The sequence below is a fragment of the Orycteropus afer genome, unplaced genomic scaffold (genome assembly GCF_000298275.1).
Source record: "Orycteropus afer afer isolate SDZICR_OR568_19922 unplaced genomic scaffold, OryAfe1.0 scaffold00007, whole genome shotgun sequence".
In the NCBI taxonomy this organism is placed as follows: domain Eukaryota; kingdom Metazoa; phylum Chordata; class Mammalia; order Tubulidentata; family Orycteropodidae; genus Orycteropus; species Orycteropus afer.
This window is the reverse complement of record NW_006921594.1, coordinates 11,304,628-11,328,842: the sequence shown is the minus strand read 5'-3', so window position 1 is coordinate 11,328,842 and position 24,215 is coordinate 11,304,628. Positions and strand designations below refer to the sequence as shown.

The 24,215-nt window shown below is 38.8% G+C and overlaps 1 protein-coding gene across 1 annotated transcript in view; it reads right to left on the bottom strand.

Moving 5' to 3' along the window:
* Window positions 1-24,215, bottom strand: part of NRCAM (neuronal cell adhesion molecule) — a 92,263-nt gene that overhangs the window by 14,083 nt on the left and 53,965 nt on the right. Inside the window, exons 18-27 of the mRNA XM_007944281.2 lie at window positions 23,829-24,026; window positions 23,662-23,732; window positions 22,548-22,773; window positions 22,025-22,140; window positions 19,916-20,120; window positions 15,692-15,814; window positions 14,481-14,657; window positions 13,262-13,297; window positions 7,050-7,175; window positions 5,698-5,850 (exon numbers count right to left, since the gene is read on the bottom strand). Of these exons, the coding sequence (XP_007942472.1) occupies window positions 5,698-5,850; window positions 7,050-7,175; window positions 13,262-13,297; window positions 14,481-14,657; window positions 15,692-15,814; window positions 19,916-20,120; window positions 22,025-22,140; window positions 22,548-22,773; window positions 23,662-23,732; window positions 23,829-24,026 (1,431 nt within the window). The remainder of the gene's footprint in view (window positions 1-5,697; window positions 5,851-7,049; window positions 7,176-13,261; window positions 13,298-14,480; window positions 14,658-15,691; window positions 15,815-19,915; window positions 20,121-22,024; window positions 22,141-22,547; window positions 22,774-23,661; window positions 23,733-23,828; window positions 24,027-24,215) is intronic.

The following is a 24,215-nucleotide window of genomic DNA, read 5'->3' as shown; positions in this document are numbered from 1 at the left end:
GATGTCTTCACCTATTTCATTTAAGCAGATAAATGTAAAGCCCTTTATCAACCAGTCAAAGTTGCAAATCTCCTTAGAAAACCACTGAAGAATTAGCATATCTGGTATCATTGAAAAGTGTCACTCAAAGAGAAATGGGACAAAGTGCAGCATCAATAGTTGTTCAGACACTCCCATGAGGATTTGTTTAAATAAATTAGTATGAAATCAATTTTAAAGGGCCTTTATTTTTTCTTTTTCGACAATAATCTACTCAAGGTAAAAAGTCTTATTTTGACTTCATAAGCATGTCTACATCATGCTCAATTTGACCGAGTTTCTTCTGAATACATTTAACATGGTTGTGTCAGGCGGATGTGTTCTCTGGATGGAGAAGTATGGTGGTATGTATCCCAAGTTCTGTTAGATGTTGCAAGAATAGCACTTCATTACCTTCTTCTTCTCTACACAGTGTAGGGAGAAAAAGGAAATGTTTGAAATGATGTGTGGAAAAGAATGTGAGAAATATGTGTATGTGTGTTATTAAAAGGAATTAGGAGAACTGGAACCACATTTCTTGAAAACAAATCTGATACCACAGTGTTTCCCAAGCAATCCCCTGTGCCTCCATTTTGTGTGCTTTCTTTGTGGGGGTTTGAGTTGCATCATAACCAGGTATAACTGAAGCACGAGGTAGGTAGTTCCCCACTTCCATACACATCCTATGATAATCATGATGGTGATGAAGATGAAGACAATGACAACAATGAAGACAGCTAACATTTTTGGACTCTTACTACATGCTAGGCCCTGGGTTGTGGGAATAATCTCATTTTATTGTTACAACAGTCCTGTGAAGTAGATGTCAGGAGCAAATCCAAAGAGTGTAACCTCAGAGAAGGAAAATAACTTGCACAAAAGTTGGGATTTGATCCATTACTAGCCCTTGTGCTCTATTGCTATCATGCATTCCTGAAAACATGTCTAGACATGGAATCTATAACAGTCTGAACAAAGGATAAAATGTTGAGGACCTTCCATTCTGAGAAAGTGAGCATATTTTTAAAATCCATCATGACATACTCTGGCAATATGTTTGTATCACTTCAAGCATGGTCTTTGTATGCTTTTTCCTCAAAACTGATGTCAGTCTAATGAGCATTTGATTGACATGAGTATCCTAGTTTTCAGGGTGTTAATGACAGACAGCCTTGTCATCAATAGTAGCAACCCTTAGGTTTTTCATCTAATTAGATCTAACTGATAAGGGCAGGCTAGTTGAGCCCTAGCACAGACATTATCCTGCAAAGATGGTGACCACCCAACTGAACTGCTGGTTGGCAGCTTGCAACTATGAAGACTATGAAATTTGCCTCTATGCCTAAAGAGGAAAAAAAAAAAAAAATGTTTCACTACCATATTACAATATCATATTTAAGACGAGGCAGGCACAATGTATTAACATGGGTGCAAGCATGTTTGTGCACATACATTCACACACATGAGTATATATGTTCGATAGACTCACTGCCTTTGAGCAGATTAGACTCATAGTGACCCCTGCTTGGGTTTCCGAGGTGGTATCTCTACAGAAATAGATTTCTTTCTGAAGAGTGGCAGGTGGGTTTGAACCGCCAGCCTTCTGATTAGCCGTCAAATGCCTTAGGCACTTATATCAAACATATAAGCTCCCTGGTGTTTATATGTTTGATATAAAACAAAAACTGTGTAAGGGAAAAGAACAACTTCTATTGACTTCCATATAAGAGGGGAGCTAAAGACCAGAATGACTCTAAGAAGCTTAAATTGTCACAGGACACTCTATGATCTTAACTACTTTATGAAGATATACACACAAACTCAAGTCATGAGCTCTATCATGCATCTCACACACACACACACACACACACACAGTGAATGGGGCTTTTCCTCCTTGAATCCAAGTTTCAGTGGGTGGGAATTAGGATTGAGTAAGAGAGTGGAAAAGGATCTTGACTTTATCTGTAATTTTTAGAATAAAATTATATTCATGTATTATTACTTAAGTAGCCCTGGTTCTGCAGAGGTTAAAATGCTTGCTGCTAACTAAAAGGTTGGTGGTTTGAACCCACCAGCCACTTCCATAGGAGAAAGATGAAGCAATCAGCTTCTGTAACGATACATGGCTTTGGAAACCCTATGGGGCAGTTCCACTCTGTCCTACAGAGTTGCTATAAGTTAGAATCAAATAGATGTCAATGAATTTGGTTTATTACTTCCTAATACATAAAGCAATCAACCAAACAAACAAATACATACAAGGAATTTGAAAAAAAAGACAAGTTAGAGGTATTACATTTGCTTTGTTTCTAGAAATTGGGTTTTACCAACAGCCTTCTGCTCTGTTATGACACAACCTTGCCAGTTGGATTATGGTAGATAAAACCTGCATTCCGTGGTAGCAGATCTAATAAACACAGAGGAGACAAGGTGAGAGAAATGGCTGTTTGTTCTTACTACATCATCTGTGAAAAACCTACTATGTACAAAAACTTCCTGTTTAGATCAAATAGCAATATTTAGAAAGGAGGAAAACCCATGGCCAATGTTTGGAGGCAGTTGACAAAAAATCTGTTGTGCCTGATAAAAACCAGTCTGCTTTAACATCTTTGAGATATGACGGAAGAAGGGATGTAGTGATGGAGAGAAAGAGTAAGGAAGGAAAGAAAGGAGGTGCGGTGGCATTAGATGAGAGGTCCTACCCAGAGCAGGGGTGAGCGCAGCATTAAGACACCACCTACAGTCTTGTCTAAGGAGCTCTGGTAGCATAGTGCCTAAGGCACTTGACTGCTAACCAGAGGCTGGTGGTTTAAACTCACCAGCCACTCCTTGGAAGGAAGATGGGGCCATCTACTTTTGTAAAGATTTGCTGCTTCGGTAACCCAGTGGGGGTCACTCTGAGTTAGAATCTACTCAATGGAGTGAGTTTGGTTTGGCTTATAGTCGTGTTTGATTTGTTTTTCAGTTAGCACCATAGGAAAAAAGTTAAGGAATAGATCGAAAAACCCAGACTATAAAAAGGCAGAAGTGGTGTCATGTTAAAAAGATTTGTGAAGTAAGCATAGATAAAGTTGAGTCTGGGTTCCTAAAATTAGCAGAACTCAGAGAGAGAGAGAAGTAGATTATTAATGCAGAGAGTTAAACAATTAGCCAGAAAGCTAGGCTTTCAGAGCAATTACTGACACTCTTACACTTCAAAACCTAGAGTGGAGGAGACGAGGAACAAGATGGTAGAAGACAATGCTTTCCCACTGAAGTCCATCTGGCAGCCCTGAAGAATTAAAGCCCCACTGCCATCGAGTTAATTCCAAGTCATAGGGACCCTATAGGACAGAATAGAACTGCCCCACAGGGTTTCCAAGGCTGTGCATTTTAGAGGCAGCCTGCCTCACCTTTCTCTTGCAGAGTGGCTGGTGGGTTCAAACCACTGACCATTTGGTTAGTAGCCCAGCACCTAACTGCTGTGCCTCGAGGGCTCCTTTTCCCTGAAAGATAGAACATTGTAAACTGGAAGACAATGGGGCAATGGAGTGGATTAACATTAACCGGAGGCATTCTAGAATGCTGACAGGATTTGTTCACAGAGGTTAACCTCAAGTCATTAGGGTTTAATCAATATTTATGATATCTTTCTATTAGTTACATTTATAAGTAAGAAGAGATAATAACTGGTTGTATCTTTGTCCTATTTCTCCATCACTGGCATGTAGGAATAGGATATCTATTTCAATTACTCCACTCAAACTACCTGGAAGCTGCTGCTGGAATTGAGGATATAACAGCACTGAGGAGAGAAAAAAAAATGTAATGGGTTTTTTTTTTTTTTTTTGGTTCACTAGAAGGACCAAAAAATGCTACAACTTGATTTTATGGGTGAGTCTAGTTCTAGCTAGACCTGCAAGTTGGGCATACAAGTTGGATGGGGCCTTTAGGGATTCAGAATAGCAAAGTTCTATCAAGTATTGCCTGAAGTGGTCATTTCCAAGACAACCTGCTTCCTTTGGGGCATGGGCCTCTGTGACCCTCTACTGTGGGTGTGGGGAGAGCCTTTGCTCTTGTGTTGGAACACTTAGCTGCTAATCCCAGCTCTCCTACATTCTAGAAGTTCCTCAGTGGTATGATGCTCTCTCCTACTAATTGAAAGTTGGTGTTCAATCTACCCAGAAGTGCCATGGAAGATGATTAGTAGCCCAGCACCTAACTGCTGTGCCTCGAGGGCTCCTTTCCCCTGAAAGATAGAACATTGTAAACTGGAAGATTCTTACTTCTGTAAGATTCCAGCCACTGAAATCCCTATGGGCTGCAGTGCTAGTCTGGAATGTGTGGGGTTGCCATGAGTCAGAATCAACTCGATGGCAACCGGTTCCCACGTTCTAGCTGGGTGACCTGGGCAGGTACTCCACCTCTCTAAGAGTATTTACATGTGATGCAAATGAGGAAATAATGGTGTCTACTTCACAGGATTGTTGTCAGGACTGAATGAGAAAATCCACTAAAAGTATTCATCTGGTATAGAGTGGAACACACAACATGTTAGTCCTGTTACTATTACAGCATTCCAGCTGTATAGGAACAAGGTATCCACTTGAGCTTTTAGTATTTTGAAACTAAAAGCTATCAATAATAACAAAAACTTTGTAATAATAACCATAAATTGATCAGCTATTTCCCTTCTAAGTTTAATGCAGTGTTTTCCCAGAACGATTGACACAAATGAATACAAAAAACAGAAACAGAATAACAGAAAAAAATGTTTTCTTAAAACATTATGATTTTAGCAAATGGATATTTTTAACATACAGTGTTCAATAAGTTATTGAATATTACTTTTGGTTTCTTTTTTTTTTTAAATCTATAAATGATAAGAAACGACTTTAAAAATCATAATGCTTGGGAAATGTAAGACATGAAAAATACATCTTGCTTGTGCAGGATATACAACATTTCCTCAAGAATGAAGAAGTGACTGGACATAACATGGGTGTAAGAACCACAAAATGAACATGCACCACACAACCCTTGTTTAAATTTAAATTAGCAGGGACTGTCTTCAATCTTGTGAGCAAATATGGATATTCTTGTATTTGATATAGACACTTTTCTTTATTTCAGGAACTTTAATTTCAATTTGTCTATTTTGATAATGATCGAATCACTAAAATGCATAAAGGTAGTCAAATTTGGTACGATAAAAGAAATAGATGAATTGTACAATTCCTTGTTCCATACAAATTTAAGGATAGTTCCATCAGGTATTGTATGAACTGCACGTTTTGATGGGTGATAGTCCATTTTCAATTGAAAAATTTTGACTTTATCAGTGAGATTTACTTCAGCTTCAAAAGCATTTCAAAAATTCCATTTTATCTCTGAGGGGCAGTTTAACCAAGGTAAAGGATATGAGAAATGGAATTACCTAAATGATGTAAATTAAAAATCGTATTTACTTCTGTTTTTGGCAAGAATGTGGTTAGAAGATTATTTGCTTATTTTGTAATTCATTTGATATACAGAGCCAAAGACGATGAAAAACCAACACTCCCAACCCAACAGAACCACATAGAACGACATTCATGGCCTACACCATAACACAGTTCTTACAAGGCCCATCTCAGATTGGAGCACTTGATGGCTTCCATCTGCAAGCGTGAGCCAGAACTGGTGTGGTGCGTGCCTCACCTGGGCCTGTCTCAAACACATCCTCTGAACTCACAAAACCAGAGTCCCCCTCAGCACCAACTCGAACTTTGTATGCTGTTCCTGGCATTAGACCCTTTAACCCAAAGAAGTTCCGAGAACCATTTATAATTTCTTTCCTCCATTCTTCTTTGCCTATGGAAATTTTGCAAAAACAAGAAATTTGAATATTTTAAGGGACCGGATGTCAGTTTAATGCTTCAATAAAGAAAAAATTTCTTTATGAGCAAAAGATGAAATCTAGACTACTTAGGCTCATTATTTCAGTTTATGACAAATCTAGTCATATCAATAAATCAATTAAAATGAAGAATGACATGAAAACATCCTCAAAGAAAAATCGACTGGATATTCAGATTACATATAAATTGCATATACTTTCATTGGATTGAATATTATTTTTAATACAAAGGAAGCTTTTTAATCTGCATATTGCCTTATAAAAGCGTTGAGTTTGTGAAGATGCTTATAAAAATAACTATTATGCATTAAATAGTTCAAATGAATTATGGGAAGAATTATTTTTTTAAGATGCACAGGATGAATCCTTTGGTAAACTTAAATGCCTCCAAATTTATCCAACTTACAGATTCAACATTTGCCAAGTAATGGTCTTCCTAAAAAGAAAGTTATTTCTAAAAAATATTTATGTGCACGATAAAGGCCTAAACAGAAAATTGCACTGTATTCAACATTTTGTCACAAACATTGACTGAGCACCCACCTTATAATATGCAGGACCCTCTACATTAAGGAAGGGGAGATGGGTTTCCATAAACTGCTGGAAATGAAAGCTTCCCTGTCCTCTGGTGAATGTGACCAGGATGTAAGCAGAGTCCTGGGCTGGGGAATGTATCAGACAGAGAAGCACAATTTCTGCTTCCCCAAAGTGTTAATTCTCTGGGTGTTCTAGTAAAATGCTGGTGCATATTTTGGGAAAAATGACTACTTTCAAGTCAGCTGTTTGAGTTCCAGTACAATTTGAATAAAATTTTCTTCTTTTCTATTGCACTGATAAGTATAATTACTCATTATTACTATTATTATTTTAACATGTGGGGGTTTTAGAACCACTTTTTAAGTGTCATCATAGGTAAACAACTTATAAATTGAACTTATTCTCTCCTTTGTTTTCAATAATACGAAAAAACGTTTTTCTAGTTATGTGTAAAATGACAGGCTGATTGTTCACTGTAATTTTTCAGATAAATCTGAATCATTTAACTGGTTTAAGCTATTTTTCAGGATGATCCACAGCAAATCCTTAAAAATGTTCTTAATCTCTTGCAATGTATCCCCCAAATTAACAACTGGGTAATGAAATTGTTTCTTACTGCCTGCCACACCGTATTCAACATACAAGTTCACATGCTCTGGTCCCTCATATTCCCAACTGACACTGGCATAGGTCTCAGCAGCTGCGACAGTAAGATTCCTGATCCTGGGCTTTACTGCTTGAACTAAATATACAATAGAAACATAAAGCAAATAAACAGTCAAATTGAAGCACCATACACACAAATATAAGTTTAAATACTCTGAACTATGGCATGAAAAATTAAGTTGGAATTTACCACTGGAATTTAGAGTTCACTCACGCTTCACTTTCATTACAGAAAGTTTTTTCATTTACTAAATTAGGAAAGAAATTAATAATCAGAGATAATGATATATACTATTAAAATTTATGAGTAGTATTTTATGAGGCCAAATAACATCAACTGTTGTCCAGTAGGTAGAGTTCCAGGAAACACCCCAGTTTTTGTTTATTGACATACAACAGGAGGGGAATTGCTGACAGATACTGGGGACAGATGTCACAGAGTATGAGACAGCAAGGTAAAACCCAATACTATGTGGCTGCTTCTTAATTCTATTTGTCATCTCAGTGTGAGTCTTTAAAGAGTTTGTGTTGTGGTGAGAAGGAAAGCTCATTAGACTAGTGGTTTTTGACCTGTGTTGAGTCATAGACTTCTTTGAGAATCTGGCTTTGGGTGTACTTGGACCCTATGTGAGGAACTTCTGCCTTAGAGAATGTTGGATGGTTGGGATATGCTGGAAGAGAAGTTGCAAAATGAATCACCAAATATTCTTTAACATATTTGATATGTTAAAGACAATAAGAAAGAAGAAATAAAAGGAATAAGAACTATTTCACTCAACACACCCAAAAGAGCAAGACGATCTTACCTGTTAGGTATTCGTTGCTCATCATATTCTGAGAAATAATAGTGCAACCTAAACAACTTCTTAAAACACCAACTATATGATGCTATCTGCTCACCCTTGAGTAAAGATGACATCTAAAGTCATTGGAAAACATTATTTGAATTTCTGAGGCTGACAATTCAATTTTACCTCAATAGCCTAAACTGAAAATAAGATATTTATAGACATGTTGATTTGGATAGTTAAAATAAATGATAAAGCCAATTCAACATCCCAGAAGTAAAAAAATCCTAGGATAGTAAATCAGAAAGTGTCAATGGGTTTACTCAGATTTTAAAATTAAATTCTGTAATATGTTCATATAATTTTAGAAGCTAAAGATTTCTACTGAAATAAATGTAATGAAATAGCATTTTTTAGGATCAAAAAGAGAAATATATTAAAGAAATTATAATAATGGACTTGATCCCTGGCATATAATTTGATAGCACATGTATACCTGTGTGTCCGTCTGTACTGAACACAGAAAAACAGCATAGAGCAAAAATGAGTACTGAACTAGCCAAATCCTCTAATTAACTTCTGTTAATTAACCTAATTAACTTTAGTTAAATGAAATTTTCCTATAAAGATATAGATAATGATAGGAATATGATCAGTCAACAGAAACAGTAAATATGTACTTGTGTGTAAAACATTGGTGGGGAAGAACTCAGGCAAAGCACTAATTTTCTCTAAAAACTTTTGGAATCATGGAACTCAAGCAATTAGTCCTGGAATAATTGCAGATGTTCGAGGCAGAACCATGGTGAAATACTTTCAACAGAAGAGTATTTAGATTATTGTTAAAGACACTCAGAGATGACATCCCAATTTCCTTCTATTATAGTGGAGGGTCGCTATGGGTCAGATCCCACTCAACGGCAATGAGTTTGGGTTTTTTTTTTTTTGGTTATAGTGTCTGGCCACTTTAGTATCATAGAGAATTCTAACTTCCTTTGTAATTCCCATGCATCTATCTTCTTACTCATGAACAAATAATATGACAGATAAAGGGACCACTAGGTCTAGGCTTTCCCAGCAGTCTGGCTCCAGGCTCTCTCCCTATTATAAATCTTTGTCTGAGTAGGCAGCATGTAGGTAGGTCTTAAACTACAAATCTAATTTTGTCACTTCCCTCCTTAAAACCTGAATGGCTGTCCTCTGGCCACAGGTAAACCCAAGTTCCTCAGCGCAGCACTCATGGCCGTGAAGGGCTGTTCACATCTGACTCTGTCCACATCTTCAGTTACATCTGGTTCTTCTTTCCACACACACTCTACCTGGACTGTTGCATGTAACCCAAGCATTCTCAGGGTTTTCAAACCCCATGTCTTTGCTTCTGCTCCTCTGTCAGGAATTTATGTCGCACTCTTCCACTCACCAAAAACTGTGTTTGTCCTTTAAGGCCCAGTTCAAAATTACTTTCTTTGTGAAGTGTTTTCACAAAGCCCTGTTTGGTAAAAGAAATGGTTCATTCCTCTATGCTGTGACGGAATTTTGTTCAGGGTATTAGTTTATCATCTATTGCTCTTTTTATGTGCTGGTTCTTTCTGTCATATTTGAGCACATCAGAGTCAGGGCCTAAGGTTAATGTATTTTATGTGCCAGATAAGTATTTACTGTTGAATTGTTTGAATCTTCTATGCAAATTTCCTTTCTCCCTTTTCTTTATTTTTTTCTTCAGGCCAAAACAGTTGTGGACTTTATATGATTTACTGGTTCTTTAACTTTTCCTTGCTTCTTGACCTCACTGGTAGCAGTAGGACCAACAACTCTGGGTATCTAGCTATGTGGCCTGCCCCTCAATGCCTCCTGCTCTCAGCCCTAACTGCTTGAACACAGCAGCCTGCTAATTAGGTCACAATTCTGGGTTCAGTTCCTGTCTAGCAACTTGGTTTCTCCCTGTTCTACCCAGATCCTGCCTATTTTCCCCTATTCCTGCACCTTAACTTTGTTGTTGTTGTTATGTGCCTTCGAGTCGGACCCGACTCATAGTGACCCCTCCTTGGGTTTCTGAGGCAGCAGCACTACGGAAGTAGATTGCCCAACCTTCCTTCCAAGGAGTGGCTGGTGGATTTGAACTGCCAGCCTTCTGGTTAGCAATCAAGTGCCTTAGCCACTATGCTACCAGAGCTCCCTGCACCTTAACTAGTCACTGCATAAATTGTTCTGATGGTTGGTCCCAAGAAAGAGTAAAATGCTATGGCCCATAATTCCAGTCCATTATCTATGTGGTAGTGGTGGTGTTTTAGGTGCCATCGAGTTGGCTCCGACTCACAGTGACCCCGTGTACAACAGAACGAAGCACTGCCCAGTCCTGCGCCAGCCTCACAATCCTTGCTATACCTGAGCCCATCGTTGCAGCCACTGTGTCAGTCTATCTTGTTGAGGGCCTCTCCCTTTTTTGCTGACCCTCCATCGCTGACCTAGTACGATACCCTTCTCCAGGGAATGATCTCTTCTGACAACATGACCAAAGTAGGTAAGACGAAGTCTGGCCATTCTTGCTTCCAAGGAACATTCAGGCTGTACCTCTTCCAGGACAGATTTCTTAGTTCTTCTGGCAGTCTATGGTACTTTCAGCATTCTTAGCCAGCACCACAACTCAAAAGCATTTTGATCTTCCTCATTCATTGTCCAGCTTTCACATGCATATGAGGTGATTGAAAATACCATGGCTTGGGTTAAGGGCACCTTAACCTTCAAAGAGACATCTTTGCTCTTTGGCACTTTAAAGACGTCTTTTGCAACAGATTTGCCCAATATCTGTGTGCTAGAAAGTTCATTTTTATAGATGCTCTCGTAGGTCTATTGTCAATTTTCCTAGAATCCTAGGCCTGAAACGGCTCCGTGGGAGAAAGATGTAGCAATCTGCTTCCATAAAGATTACAGCCTTGGAAACCCTCATCAGTTCTGCTCTGTCCTATAGGGTCACCATGAGTCAGAACTGATTCAATGGCAAAACCAAAACCAAACTCCTGTGAAATCAGATCTGACTCATAGTGACCCCTCCTTGGGTTTCCTAGTGGTATCACTACGAAAGTAGATTGCCCAACCTTTCTTCCAAGGAGTGGCTGGTGTGTTTGAACCACCAGCCTTCTGGTTGGCCGTCAAATGCCTTAGGCATTATGCCACCAGAGCTGCCGGCAATGGGTTTATAAATCCTAAGTGATTCACAATTCAATTTGGTGAGATTAAATAGTAAAATCTAACCTGTTTTAATAAAGATTTTCTTTTTAATTAGTTAAAAACAGGGGGTGATGTCTTTTTCCAGTGGAATATATGTGCTCTTCTAAAATGAAAAGTCAATTTAAAGTGTAAACTTGCTTCATGCAGCTCTGCTATTGGCTCTAAGCACAGCCACAGTGACCTGTTGACTGAGACAGGAAAAGAGGCCAAGCTACTTTGCTCCCTGTAACTTTAGCCATTAAAAGTTATAGGGGAACATAGCAGGAAATGACTGTAAAACAACCAAGGATTTTAATTTATATATAATTATCCCAAGGAGAAGAAGACCTATAAAAGAAAGACTTACTTCTTTCTACAGTACTATGGAATTGTTACAACTTTGTCCTAACAAGGCTAAAAAAACACGTATGTAATTTATTATGAAGATTACTGAAAACAGCTACAGTTCTAATTTAGTCACCCCAAAATCTATTTAATCTGCATTTTACAATTTACTAAGACTCTAAAAGTAAACCAATAGATATTTGTTTATATATAGAATAAACATATAGAATGTATACTAGAATAAATATGCATAGAATAAATACACATTTTTTAGGAAATTGAAGAAATGTCTCAGGCATAAGCTCACAAGATTTGAATAATTTAGGACAAAGCGCTTATTTCTCTTTGTCTTCTTTTTTTTTAAATTCTTGTTGTATTCTTTTAGTCTGTCAAGAACACCCCTGACCACAGGTACAGGCAGTCCCTGGATTACAAACGAGTTCTGTTCCTAAGCCTGTCTTTAAGTAGAGTTTGTACGTAAATCCGAACAGTTTAGTCTGTATCTAATGTTAGTTAGTCAAATGTGTGCGTTAGTATATAGTATATAGTGCACATTTCTATGTATAAAAAATATTAAACACACACTTCCAGATATACTAAAGCACCTTTAACATAATAATTCAGTAATAATAATAATAATAATGTTTTGATGTGTGTCACAAAGTAGTGCCCATTTGTTATTAGGAACCTTGAATCATATGCACCTCAGATTTTTAACATAATAGGCTTTACAGTGGTTGGTAACAATGGGTTGTATGTTAAGTTGACGTTCGTTACCTGAGCACTGTCTGTGCTCCATGTGAAAACAGTACTCTGTGGTGGGGCTATCCTGCTCCCTAAGAAGGTAACCTCTCAACCAATAGCCAAGGATCAAAGATTGTAGGCACACCAGAATTGCCACAGGTGGAAGACACATTACAATTTATTCAAGCATCATTCTCCCAACAAATTTTTCTCACCCAGAGAGTTGTGAAAAACAAGGAAGGACACAAGCAACAAATTGTGGATGTTGGCTATTACCCAGTGCTACCCAGGAGGAGACTTGAGCATTTAGCGAAGACAGGATGGAACAACACAATTGAGGGGAGCATGCAGGCTGACGGGAAGACTCGCTCCTAGGGGATCCCAGTGGGTTGTTTCTGTTCCAGGCCAGTTGTAGGGTATTGCTAAACTGAAGTTCCAAATGGACAGTGTAATGTAATGCCAGCAGAATGTACGCTGTGTCTATGAAGAGTGCAGCTAGTTCAGATTAGAATAGGGAGCTTGGTTGATGTGATTTCACGAGCTGCCTATATCATGTCAGTTAATTGGTGCTGCAAATGGTTGCTAACCTAAAGGTTGGAAGTTCAAGTCCACCTCAGAAGAAAGCTCTGGCAATCTACTTCTGAAAAATGAACCACTGAAAACACTATGGAGCATAGTTCTACTCAGAGAAACATGGGATTGCTGTGTGGGAACTGACTCTACAGTGACTGGTCCTATGTGGTATGTTCAAACAGAGGGTCTGTGACAAATCCAGTTTTGATCCTGTCTGATCCAGCCACAATCATATTGTCCAGAGCTAAGATTAGGTTTTGCATCAGGGATAACTTGAACAAAATATTTTGGGAGAATTCAAAGTGTAGCTTCCTACTTGTAAAAAAAGACTAGAAATTAGTTTTAAAGCCTAAATCTGCCAAGATCTTCTCATTTATTATCTTTCACTTGGTGTTTCAAAGCATATTTTATTTTCCTTTTTTTTTTTTTACCCATGCTGCACTTCCCCATGTTTAACATTGCAAACTTCACACATGTATAAAGTCATGCAAATTAATTATTTTACCTTTGCCTGCACCTACATCAGGTGGAAGAATACCAGCTTTAATGAAGGGAAACAGAAATAGGACACTATATAGTTAGATGTAACACACCCATGAGCATGCATAGCAATATAAAAACACTTATTAGAATGCTAAAGCATGCAAGAAGAATAAAGTCCCAGGTACAGGGGACAAAAATAGGTTGGTGCCCCCAAACCTACCCAGTAATCAAATCCACACAGTACTTAAGGTGGATGAGTCATGCTTGCATACTATGTATGGAGACTCAGAATACTTCAAAACAATTTTCTGGAAGAAATGTCCATTTCTTATGCCATGAAAGATGGATTAAGGATTCTACAAGTTAGAGACATGCAGGAACAGAAAATCTTTTGCAATTTTTTTTTTAAATCATTTTCATTGAATTGAAAATTTTCAGAATGATTGCCACAGGTGGATGACACATTAAATTTACTCAAGCATCATTCTCCCAACAAATTTTTCTCACCCAGAGAGATGTGAGAAACAAGGAATGACAAAAGCGACCAATTGTGGATGTTGGCTATTACCCAGTGCTACCCAGGAGACAGACAGATAAGAAATGCTATTAAATGCAAGGAGATATGAATTCCCTTTTCAGATCCTTTAATGGGCTATTTTGCTTTCTCTGTACCAGATAAAATACCAAAATATAAAATTCTTTGCTCAAACACAAAATAAGTGCACTATTTAACAACTGTTCCAATTTCCTTGCTAGCAAACCTAAATCAATATGTGAACTAGCAAATTATTTTCTAGTGAAGTAGGACCAGAAATAAAATGACATATATTTATGAATATATAAGTGTGTATGTTATATGTGCATTTATACGTGTATTATATGTGTGTTTACCTACATGCATATATATACGCACATACATATAAAATGATCAAATCCTAGATTTTAAAAAAATTGCTTTGAATTTTGAATTCAAGTGTGGCAAAATGTAATTTCCCACTTCAATATTTAAATGTAAGATTAAAGGTTTCACTTGGACTTGAAAAATGACTATCAAATAATTATTCCAACTATGAGTTAAATAATTGTTTGCACAGTATATCAGAATGAGACCTTACAAATAAGTGCTTGAATTGACTGGGTAAGATGCATACTGCATAACAAGAAGGAAAGAGAAAGCATAAATTGAAATTGAAGTGTTTGCTTCACAATACTTATGTGGATTTTATACATACCCATCTTACCTTCATCCACAGTTGTTACTGCTTCCTCTGTTATTTGACTTCCAGATCCTGCTGATGTTTGTGCATAGAAATAAAATTTATATCGAGTGCTGAAATTTAAGTTTTTTAAAGTCCACCGTGTCTTGTTGGCAGGAATTTTTAAATCTACCAGCGGGCCTAATTCATGTGTGCTGTTAACTGTCAGTAAGAAATAACAAAGAAGTGCATTCACAATGAATTGTTATAGGAATAATGTTATAAATACATGTGCCAACTAAAAATGTCAAACCTGGATCACACTGAATTTCATAACCCATTAATGTTTTGCCTGACACAATTAAGTGATAATATTTTACAATTCCTATAATATGGCACAGGAGCTTTGGTGGTGTGGTGCTTAAGGCATTTGACTGCTAACCAGAAGGCTGGCGGTTCAAACCCAGCAGCCACTCTTTGGAAGGAAGACTGGCCAATGTACTTCCTTAGAGATACTGCCTTGGAAACCCAAGGAGGGGTAATAAAGGAAAAGCTGACACTAGTTTACAAGGTAGGGCAAATTTATTGTTGAATCATAATAGCATTTCTTATCTCTGTTTTTTTGCAGGTGGAGTTGTATATTTTTAAATGAGCCCAAATTCCTTTTTCAGAGGTCCTGTGCCAAAGGAACCCATTTGGTTAGCATTTTCTAGTTACAGATACTGCCTAGTTACTGTAATGGTAAGGAGCTCTGGTGGCACAGTGCCTAAGGCATTTGACTGGTAATCAGAAAGTTGGCAGTTCAAACCCACCAGCCACTCTGCAGAAGTAAGGTGGAAGATTTACTGCCTCACGGATTGCTATGTGTTGGAACAGAGTCGATGGCAGTGAGTTTAGATTTTTTTTGGTTTACTGTAATGATAGCTTGCTCCTAAACTCCACTCTCAAAGGTCTGTAATATTCTAGAGATTACTTAATTTTCAATAACATACATTCCCCATAATTTTTCTTTCAAAAATAAAATTTGAAGTTCCTTCTAGAAGAATTACACGAAAAAAAATATATATATAAATATATACCATATATATATATATATATATATATATATACACATATATACACACACAGACATATATACCATATATATACATATATACCATATGTACTACAATTATAAAACAAAACAAAATGAATTTTTTAAGATAACGGTTTTTTTAAAACCATATTTTCCCTTTCCTTCCTTCCAATTAACTTACTTGGCTGATATTTCAAGGTGTACTCAGTCAAAATGCCATTTGGATGGCTTGGTGGATCCCATTCCAAAGTAAGAGAGTCCAGTGTAGGGTTAACAATCTTCAAAGAGGACGGAGCACTGGGGACTGGAAACAAGAACACACAGTCAACACAATGCTCTGTGAAGGTCTCATAACATATTAAAATAACATATTTTACCACAGTCACGCAATTCAAAGGTTTTTGCTCTCCAAAATTCATTCTTATTCCTGATTCAGCTGAAAATACTTCAGTACAAACCTGTAACATGGGCCCATTCCGTCAATTCTTTTCTCTATTTTTCATGTAGATTCATTCAAACCATCTTTTCCGGATACATGTTGTTCTCATTGTTATTTGCTGTCGAGTCGGCCCCGACTCATAGCTATCCCTCCTTGGGTTTCCGAGGCAGTATCACTACGGAAGTAGATTGCCCAACCTTCCTTCTGAGGAGTGGCTGGTGGGTTGGAACTGCCAGCCTTCTGGTTAGCAGTCAAATGCCTTAGGTACTATGTTACCAGAGCTCCTTCCAGATGCATTTGTTGTTGTTGTTATGTGCCCTCGAGTCGGACCTGACTCATAGCAACCTCTCCTTGGGTTTCCGAGGCAGTATCACTACGGAAGTAGATTGCCCCATCTTCTTCCAAGGAGTGGCTGGTGGGTTTGAACTGCCAGCCTTCTGGTTAGCAGTCAGATGCCTTAAGTACTGAGCCCCCAGAGGTCCTTAGTGCCCCTTTACGAGAGTCAAACATGTCTATTAACTCAGTGTATACAAAGACCTCATTCTGGAAGTGATCTATAGCAACATCACAACATCCATTCCCTCTATCCCCACAAAATACCAAAACATACTCCAAGTGCATTTGATTTGTTTATATCAAAACATCTTTCTCTTTCCCCACCCCAGCCCTCAGATCCTCCCACCCAATTTAAGATTGGCCTGCAAGTCTATTTTAAGTATTTTGTAATTTTTTTTTATAGTTTATGAGAATACATAAGGAGCTCTGGTGGCATGCTGGATAAGGCATTTGGCTGCTAACCAGAAGGCCAGCTGTTCAAACCCATCAGCTGCTCCATGGAAGGAAGATGGGCAATCTATTTCTATAAAGATTTACAGCCTTGGAAAACCAATGGGGGTTGCTATGAGTCAGAATCTACTTGATGGCAGTGACTTTGGTTTGTTTTTGGTTTTATGAGAATGAATTATACAGTAACTATTTTAATAAATTAAGCACAAAAAGGAGGAAAACTAAATGGAAAGACAAAAGCCAGGCCATGCTTTCGCTTGGAGGGCAGGGGCTGCTGAAGGGGACAGAAGTGGTTGCTCCCGTTCTGATGAAGAACTGGCAGTCACCCCAAGCCTCGAATGAGACCCTCATCATCGAGTTGCTTAAAAACAACCCAAAAATGTACAGTGGTGGCTGTCCCATGGGCAACACCAGTTTCAGCATTCCAACAACCAGCCCACCCTTGGAAAAAAGGCTCTGGGCATAACCATGAGGGGCAAGGCCCTATTCAAAGGAACACCAGGGATGGAGTAGTTGGACCAGGCTTCCTGCTCCACCTGAGCTGGTTAGGGACCTAAGAGCCACTTCTGTGCAGGGCTGTGTGTTTTCATACCAAATATTTTAAAGGTACTTAGTTCTTTCATGAACTGTGTCAATAAAAGCAAAGTAGTCACTAAGTGAAACTATTTTAACCAAACCTTTGAGGGGAAGCAGCTATTTTTTGAGCCATTATGGACCATTTCCCCCAACAAACTCAGTGTTTTCCTAACAGGGCACTCTGCCTGCTGGGCTCTGGGCATGAGCCAGCCTGCCTGGGGTACACAGTTGTTCTTACTCTGAGAACTGACCGCTGCCCATGAGCCACTGGTGATGAACAAAAGCCCCAAAGCTGGCACATGGCTAGCCCTGGGGGAGATCTGAGGGACCTCAGATTTGCTATGGCAGAGTCTGGCACATTTCCAGAGGAAACATGCCCGGTCTGCTTTTATTTACTTCCTTATGAGGATGATGAATGGTGACAGCTCTCTCTCATGATCTTTACCTCCCCTACCCAGCCTACCATATTCCCTGTTGTTATTGTTATGTGCTCTCAAGTCGGACCCAAATCATAGCGACCCCTCCTTGGGTTGCCAAGGCTGTATCACTACGGAAGTAGATTACCCAACCTTCCTTCCGACCATATTCCCTAGACTCATTAATTCAATCTGACCAGAAACCACAGTCAACCTGAAGTTCTCCCTTGCCTCATTTCCACCATCTCCTGGGACATGCCATTGTTGTTATTGGGTGTTTGTGAGTTGGTCCCAACTCACAGTGACCCTGTGTACAACAGAATGAAACACTGCCTAGTCCTGCACCATCCTCACAATCACTGCCATGTTTGAGCCCATTGTTGCAGCAGCCACTGTATCAATCTGTCTCATTGAAGGTCTTCCTGTTTTTTGTTGCCCCTCTACTTGACCAAGTATGATGTCCTTCTCTCTCCTGATAACAAGACCAAAGTACATGAGATGAACTTTCCCTATCCTTGCTTCTAAGGACCATTCTGGCTGTACTTCATCAAAGGAAGATTTGTTAATTTTTCTGGCAGTCCATATTATATTCAAAATTTTTTGCTAAGACCATAATTCAAAGGTATCAGTTCTTCTGCAGTCTTCCATATTCATTGTCCAGCTCTCACATGCATTTGAGGCTACTGAAAATACCATGGCTTGGGTCAGGTGTACTTTAGTCTTCAAAGTGACATCTTTGCTCATGAACACTTTAAAGAGGTCTTTTGCAACAGATTTACCTAATGCAATATGTCATTTGATCTCCTGACTCCTGCTTCCATGGGCATTGTTTATGGATCCAAGTAAAATGAAATCCTTGACAACTTCAATCTTTTCTCCATTTATTATGATGTTGCTTATCAGTCCAGTTGTGAGGATTTTTGTTTTCTTTATGTTGAAGTGTAATCCACAATGAAGGCTATAGTCTTTGATCTTTATCAGTAAATGCTCCAGTCTTATTCACCTTTCCTGGGCCTAGAAAGTGCCTGATATATACTAGGCACTCAGTAACATTTCATTGAATTAACCCTTCTTAGTTTCTCCAACCCAATCAGTGATTCTTAACTTTTGGGGACCACAGACCTCTTTGAGAAACTGATGACAGTCACAGACTCTGTCCAGAAAAAATATATACATTCTGCACACAATTTTAGAGAGTTCATGTAGTGTTTAAAGTCCATTAATTGTCCCTTAAGAAACTGTTCTTGTTAGGTGCCCATATTAAGAGCCTCTGGCCTACAGGTCAACATCACAACATTCAAAGCCATTCATGATATGAGTCCTCTCTGGTTGACCTTCCTCTCTTTTCTCATCATTTCTAGTCCCATGAATTGCAGTTCTTTGAAGGAGTCATGCTCTTTTTAACCTTCCGATAATCAGGCATACAGGCATACTACTTACTTCCTCTCTGGTTTATCCTTTTTATCCTACTCATCTCTTCTGGGACATCTTCCCCTGAACCACATAACGGAGCAATGTGGGTTCCTAATAGTGAGAGCCTCAAATGGAAGGAACCCTCTTAGGAGGCAGGGAGACCAAGGACAAGAAACTAATGGGATGAGAGCTGGGACACAAGATGTCTCTCCAGGGTGATTGGGCAGCTGCCAACATGATGAGCACTTCAACCATGATGAGCCAGGGCAGGGTGCATCTGTGAGCCGCACCCATCAAAAGATCTAAGGCATCCAGAGGCTTTCTGGCTCATTTTCATGGCTGGATTGATGCAAACTTCAAAATAAGTAAAACTCACCTTGGCAACTTTTCAAATCCTTATCTTTCTTACTAGGAGCTCTGGTGGCACAATGGTTAAGTGCTCGCCTGCTGTCCAAAAAATAACTTGCTCCAGGTCAGAAAGTTAATGACTCAAATAAGCATCATATTAATGGGGTTTAGGTAATGTGACTAAAGGTGGAAAAAAAATTTAAGTCAAGGGAGAAAGAATCTTAGGATAGCATTTTGTGTGCTGAAGCCTTCCATATATTCCCCCCCACACACACTGAGGCCTCATGTGAACTGACATTTTGCCATCTTTGTGTGCTATGTTCATCTATGAGAAAAATTACATTTGCTTTCCAAAATACTGTCATAAAGAGCTCTCCCAGGCTGTGCTATATATTCCCGAGATCTTAGATACATGACCATCGCATACCTCCTTCCGGAGTCTTAAAGATGCTGTCAGGGCTGGCTGGGCCCTCCCCTTTCCCATTGACCACTCGGACATTCAGTGTGTAGTGGCTAAAGGGATCCAGTCCAGGTAACATGCCGTGGGTCTTGCTGCCTTGAAAAGTGAGGATTTTTTTCTCAATGTGGCGTTTGCTTCTTTTAGATAAACTCTGTGCCTTCCAGTAGTAAATCTGAAACATCAAGAACAAAAGTCAGTCATGTGCAAAGGAACCAACAGAATTTCTCATGTTCACAAAATTAAAGTTTTGTAGTTTTTTCCTCCCAGGAAATTCCCTTGGTACACTTTAGAAGAAAATGACCAGCAAAACCAATGGCTTTTGATTCTGAGGCAAGTGGGATTAGAAGCTCACAGATAATGAGGAAAAATTAAATTAAGAATACGTTTTAAAGCTGAGCTATACAATTTTGTTGGAGGAGTATAAGTAAAATGCATATAACAACATAACACCCCTACAGTTCTTTCAAGAACATGAGACAAATGGATGACAATAGAAGGATTTAAGTGTCTTTCATTTGTATAAAATATTCTAAAAATAAAAACTATTACCTAATATTTACATGGAGCTCTGGTAGCATAGTGCCTAAGGCACTTGACTGCTAACCAGAAGGCTGGTGGTTCAAACTCACCAGCCACTCCTTGGAAGGAAGGTTGGGCATTCCTACTTCCGTAGTAATACTGCCTTGGAAACCTAAGGAGGGGTCGCTATGAGTTGGGTCCGACTCGACAGCACATAACAACAACAACAACAATATTTACATACTTTTCCAGAGTTAATACAACTTCATATGCATTATCTCCCTTAGTTTAATCCTAACAACTGTCAAACCAAACCAAACCTATTGCCATCAAGTCGATTTTAACTCAATCACAGTGAGGGCATATTATTATCATTGCTGCAGTATGGATGATGCTTCAGACTACCAAGTGATTTATCTCAGACCAGAGAGCTATCAAAGACCATCCACTTCAAGTCTGGGAGTTTTTCCACTAGGCCAAATGGAATTAATTGAAAATACTTATTTTTTTATATTAATTGTAGGTATAATTTTTGCAGAGATGAACTGATTAACTTTGGTTATCAATCCAGAATTATTGTTTATGATGTTCTCTAAAATTAAAATTACTTTTAGAAATTTAAAGCCATTTTAAAGAGAAGTCAACATTAACAAACAAACAAACTCACTGCCGAGTCGATTCAACTCATAGTGACCCCTCCTTGGGTTTCTGAGGTGGTATCTCTACAGAAGTAGATTGCCCAATCTTCCTTCTGAGGAGTGGCTGGTGGGTTTGAACCGCCAGTCTTCTGGTTAGCAGTCAAATGCTTTAGGCACTATGCCACCAGAGCTCCCCAAAGTCAATATATGCACATATGATTTGGCAATGTTAAGAAAAATAAAATTTAACATGATGCAGTACAAAAATTGACCTCTAGGAGTCAGGGATAGCAAATCCAAGTAGTGATTTTTTTTTTTCTTTTTTAGTGCAAAACTTTCTTTGCCTACAAATCAAGTCCCCATGAATCAGTCTTCTGTGCTTCCTAAGGACAAAGATAATTGATGTACCTAGTTAAGGTTGGGCAATCCTACTTCCGTAGTGATACTGCCTCGGAAACCCAAGGAGGGGTCGCTATGAGTCGGGGCCGACTCGACGGCAAACAACAACAACAACAACAACAGTTGGGATTATATGATCTTGAAGTATGATCTGAATTATTTTAAAAGTCTAAATCATTTCCAGGATAATTCTATGAATTCAACAAATGTGGTTGATCTTTCTTTAAAGTTAAGTGCAGTTTGATACATTTTATTCTTTAACAAGTATTTTCCATATTTGGTGCCCATGCTAATTCTTGAGTTGGCAGAATGTTAGATTATCTGTGGGGAAAATGCGGAAAAGTCTTTTTTTCTAACTTTGGATACAGTGAGATTTTGATTCAACACTAAGTATTGGGGTCCTTAGATGTGCCCTGCCTGTGGCTACAAAACAAATTCTCTGGTCTTTTCCAACCCTATGCCATGTGCTTATGCTGACTCTGTTACAGAGGAAAGAACACAGAGGTAAGGCTTCACTTGCCCGATAGCCTTGTAGGTGTCCACGGATGCTTTTCAGAGGTACTGGGTCCCAGTGCACCTCGGCTAAGGTACTGTTCACTACAGTCACACGCACATTCCCGGGAGCCACCATTGGAACTAGGGGAGGGACAAGGAAGGGGTAGAATATCAATGTTATTTTGAATTTCATGCAAAAATGTCACTGTTGCTACTCATTTCAGCTTGAGGCGTGCCCTAGCCCTATTCTAAGGATTCGCAAGCCCTGAGAGTAGATTTTCTGGTATCTGTTCACTGGACTTTGTGAGAACAATGTATTTTTTGTTTGAAAAGTAATCACCTTTAACTTTCTGAATATCTCTCTCTCTCTCTTTCACACAGCAGGCTATTTAAATTCAGAGATGTTCTGCAAAGCAATTGCCTCTTCGCTTCTTCCCAACCTCAGCACCTCTGGAAATGGCCTTGGCATACACCTTAGTAAGTCTGTTCTGCTAGAGATAAGCCCAGTTTGTCATAAAAGGACAAATGAAGCGGCATCGGACACTTACGGTCTTCTCCTGAGTGTCCCATGACCTCAGCTGGCTCTGGAGCAAATCCCACATCATTTAGGGCCTGAACTTTTATCAGGTATGGAACAAAGGTTGGCGTGCCCGAGACAATATATTTGGATACATTGGCCACGACCACAGATGTCCATTCATCGTCGCCATCTTTCTGGCGCCAGCTAACTTTGTACTGAAGGCCTGGCCCATTAGACTCAAAACCATTCAAGGGCTACAAGAAAAGTCAAATAACCAGAACTCAGAAAAACAGATTGACTGTGCAGCCTTTTACTGGAACAGACCTAAAGAAAGTGAGCAGTGAAATACTCATTCTCCAGGGAGCTTTTATCTTTTTCATTTGTGATGAGATCCAAAGCTTGTTTGGGATAAGCATCTCAAAGGTTGCAAATTACACAAAGCAGTAAATACCACATAAGCTTCTCAAACTCCAGCTCCATGGACAAGGGTAAGTGACTCATAAAACATTTCTAGTATAGCTTCTTTGAAATAGTCCTGTTTGTATGATAGCACATTATTGTCCATTTTACTTGGAGACTGAAACGTGTCAACTATTTCTCTATTTAAAAAAAGAAAAGACCTTGAGCTCTCATTCTATCCTGTTTGTATATGTATTTATGTGTACATGTTTGTACATGTATGTATGAATGGATCTATCTAAAACTTTTAAAAATTATGTAAGTAAATACATGTTGATTTTCAAAATTCAGAAAATACAAAATGCAAATAAGCAAAAATCAAACAAAAAGTTAATTATTGAGACTAGTTTAGTACACCCTTCCCAGGTAGTTCTCTATGATGCTGATGATACTAGCACATAGATATGATGATAATTACAGGGCATATGTACGTGCCAGGCGCTGTTCTAAATGCTTTACATGTATTAACTCTTTTAATCATAAGAGGTTGGTTCTATTATTATTTCCATCATACAGATGCATAACAGAGATGTCAAGCAATTTGCTTAAGGTTCTATAGTTAGCAAATGGCAGAGCTGGGATCTGCAAGCATGCATTTTAGTCCCAGAGACCAAACTTCAAGCAACCACGCAACACTGTCTCTTAAATATATAAAGATATTTTATGAAGGCTTCATAGCTCACCTTCCAGGTAATCACCAAATTATCAGGTTCTGATCCTAGGCCTTCCACAGTCATGGGATTTTTATCTGGTTCTGGAAGTTAAGCAGCCACATATATGTAAGCTTTGTTTCTTTGTTTTTCAAACAGCGGAAGGCTTTTCTATTGAACACATAGATGTCTCACTTTACCTGCGGCTTTAGTCAAATACTGTTCTGAGGCCTCACTAGGCAAGCTCCTCCCGATGCTGTTCACGGCCACCACTCGGAAGGAGTAGTTGACGTAAGGAGACAGTTTCAGCTGGGCTGTGGTCTGCATTCCAGAAACTTCACTTTGGTGGTGCCACAGCCCTGCTTCATGCATTGAATCTTCATATTCAATGATGAATTCTGGCCAAAACACACACACAAACCCAGAAGAGTTCATTCAGTCACTCAAAGGGTTGGTAGGGATAACTAATAGGACAGTCTAATAAGGGTAGCCAAACACATAAATGGCTTTACTTATAAGAAAAGTTATATTAACATATTTTGATTTCAGCATTCTATCACTACCCCAATACTTAGCAATGCCCAATT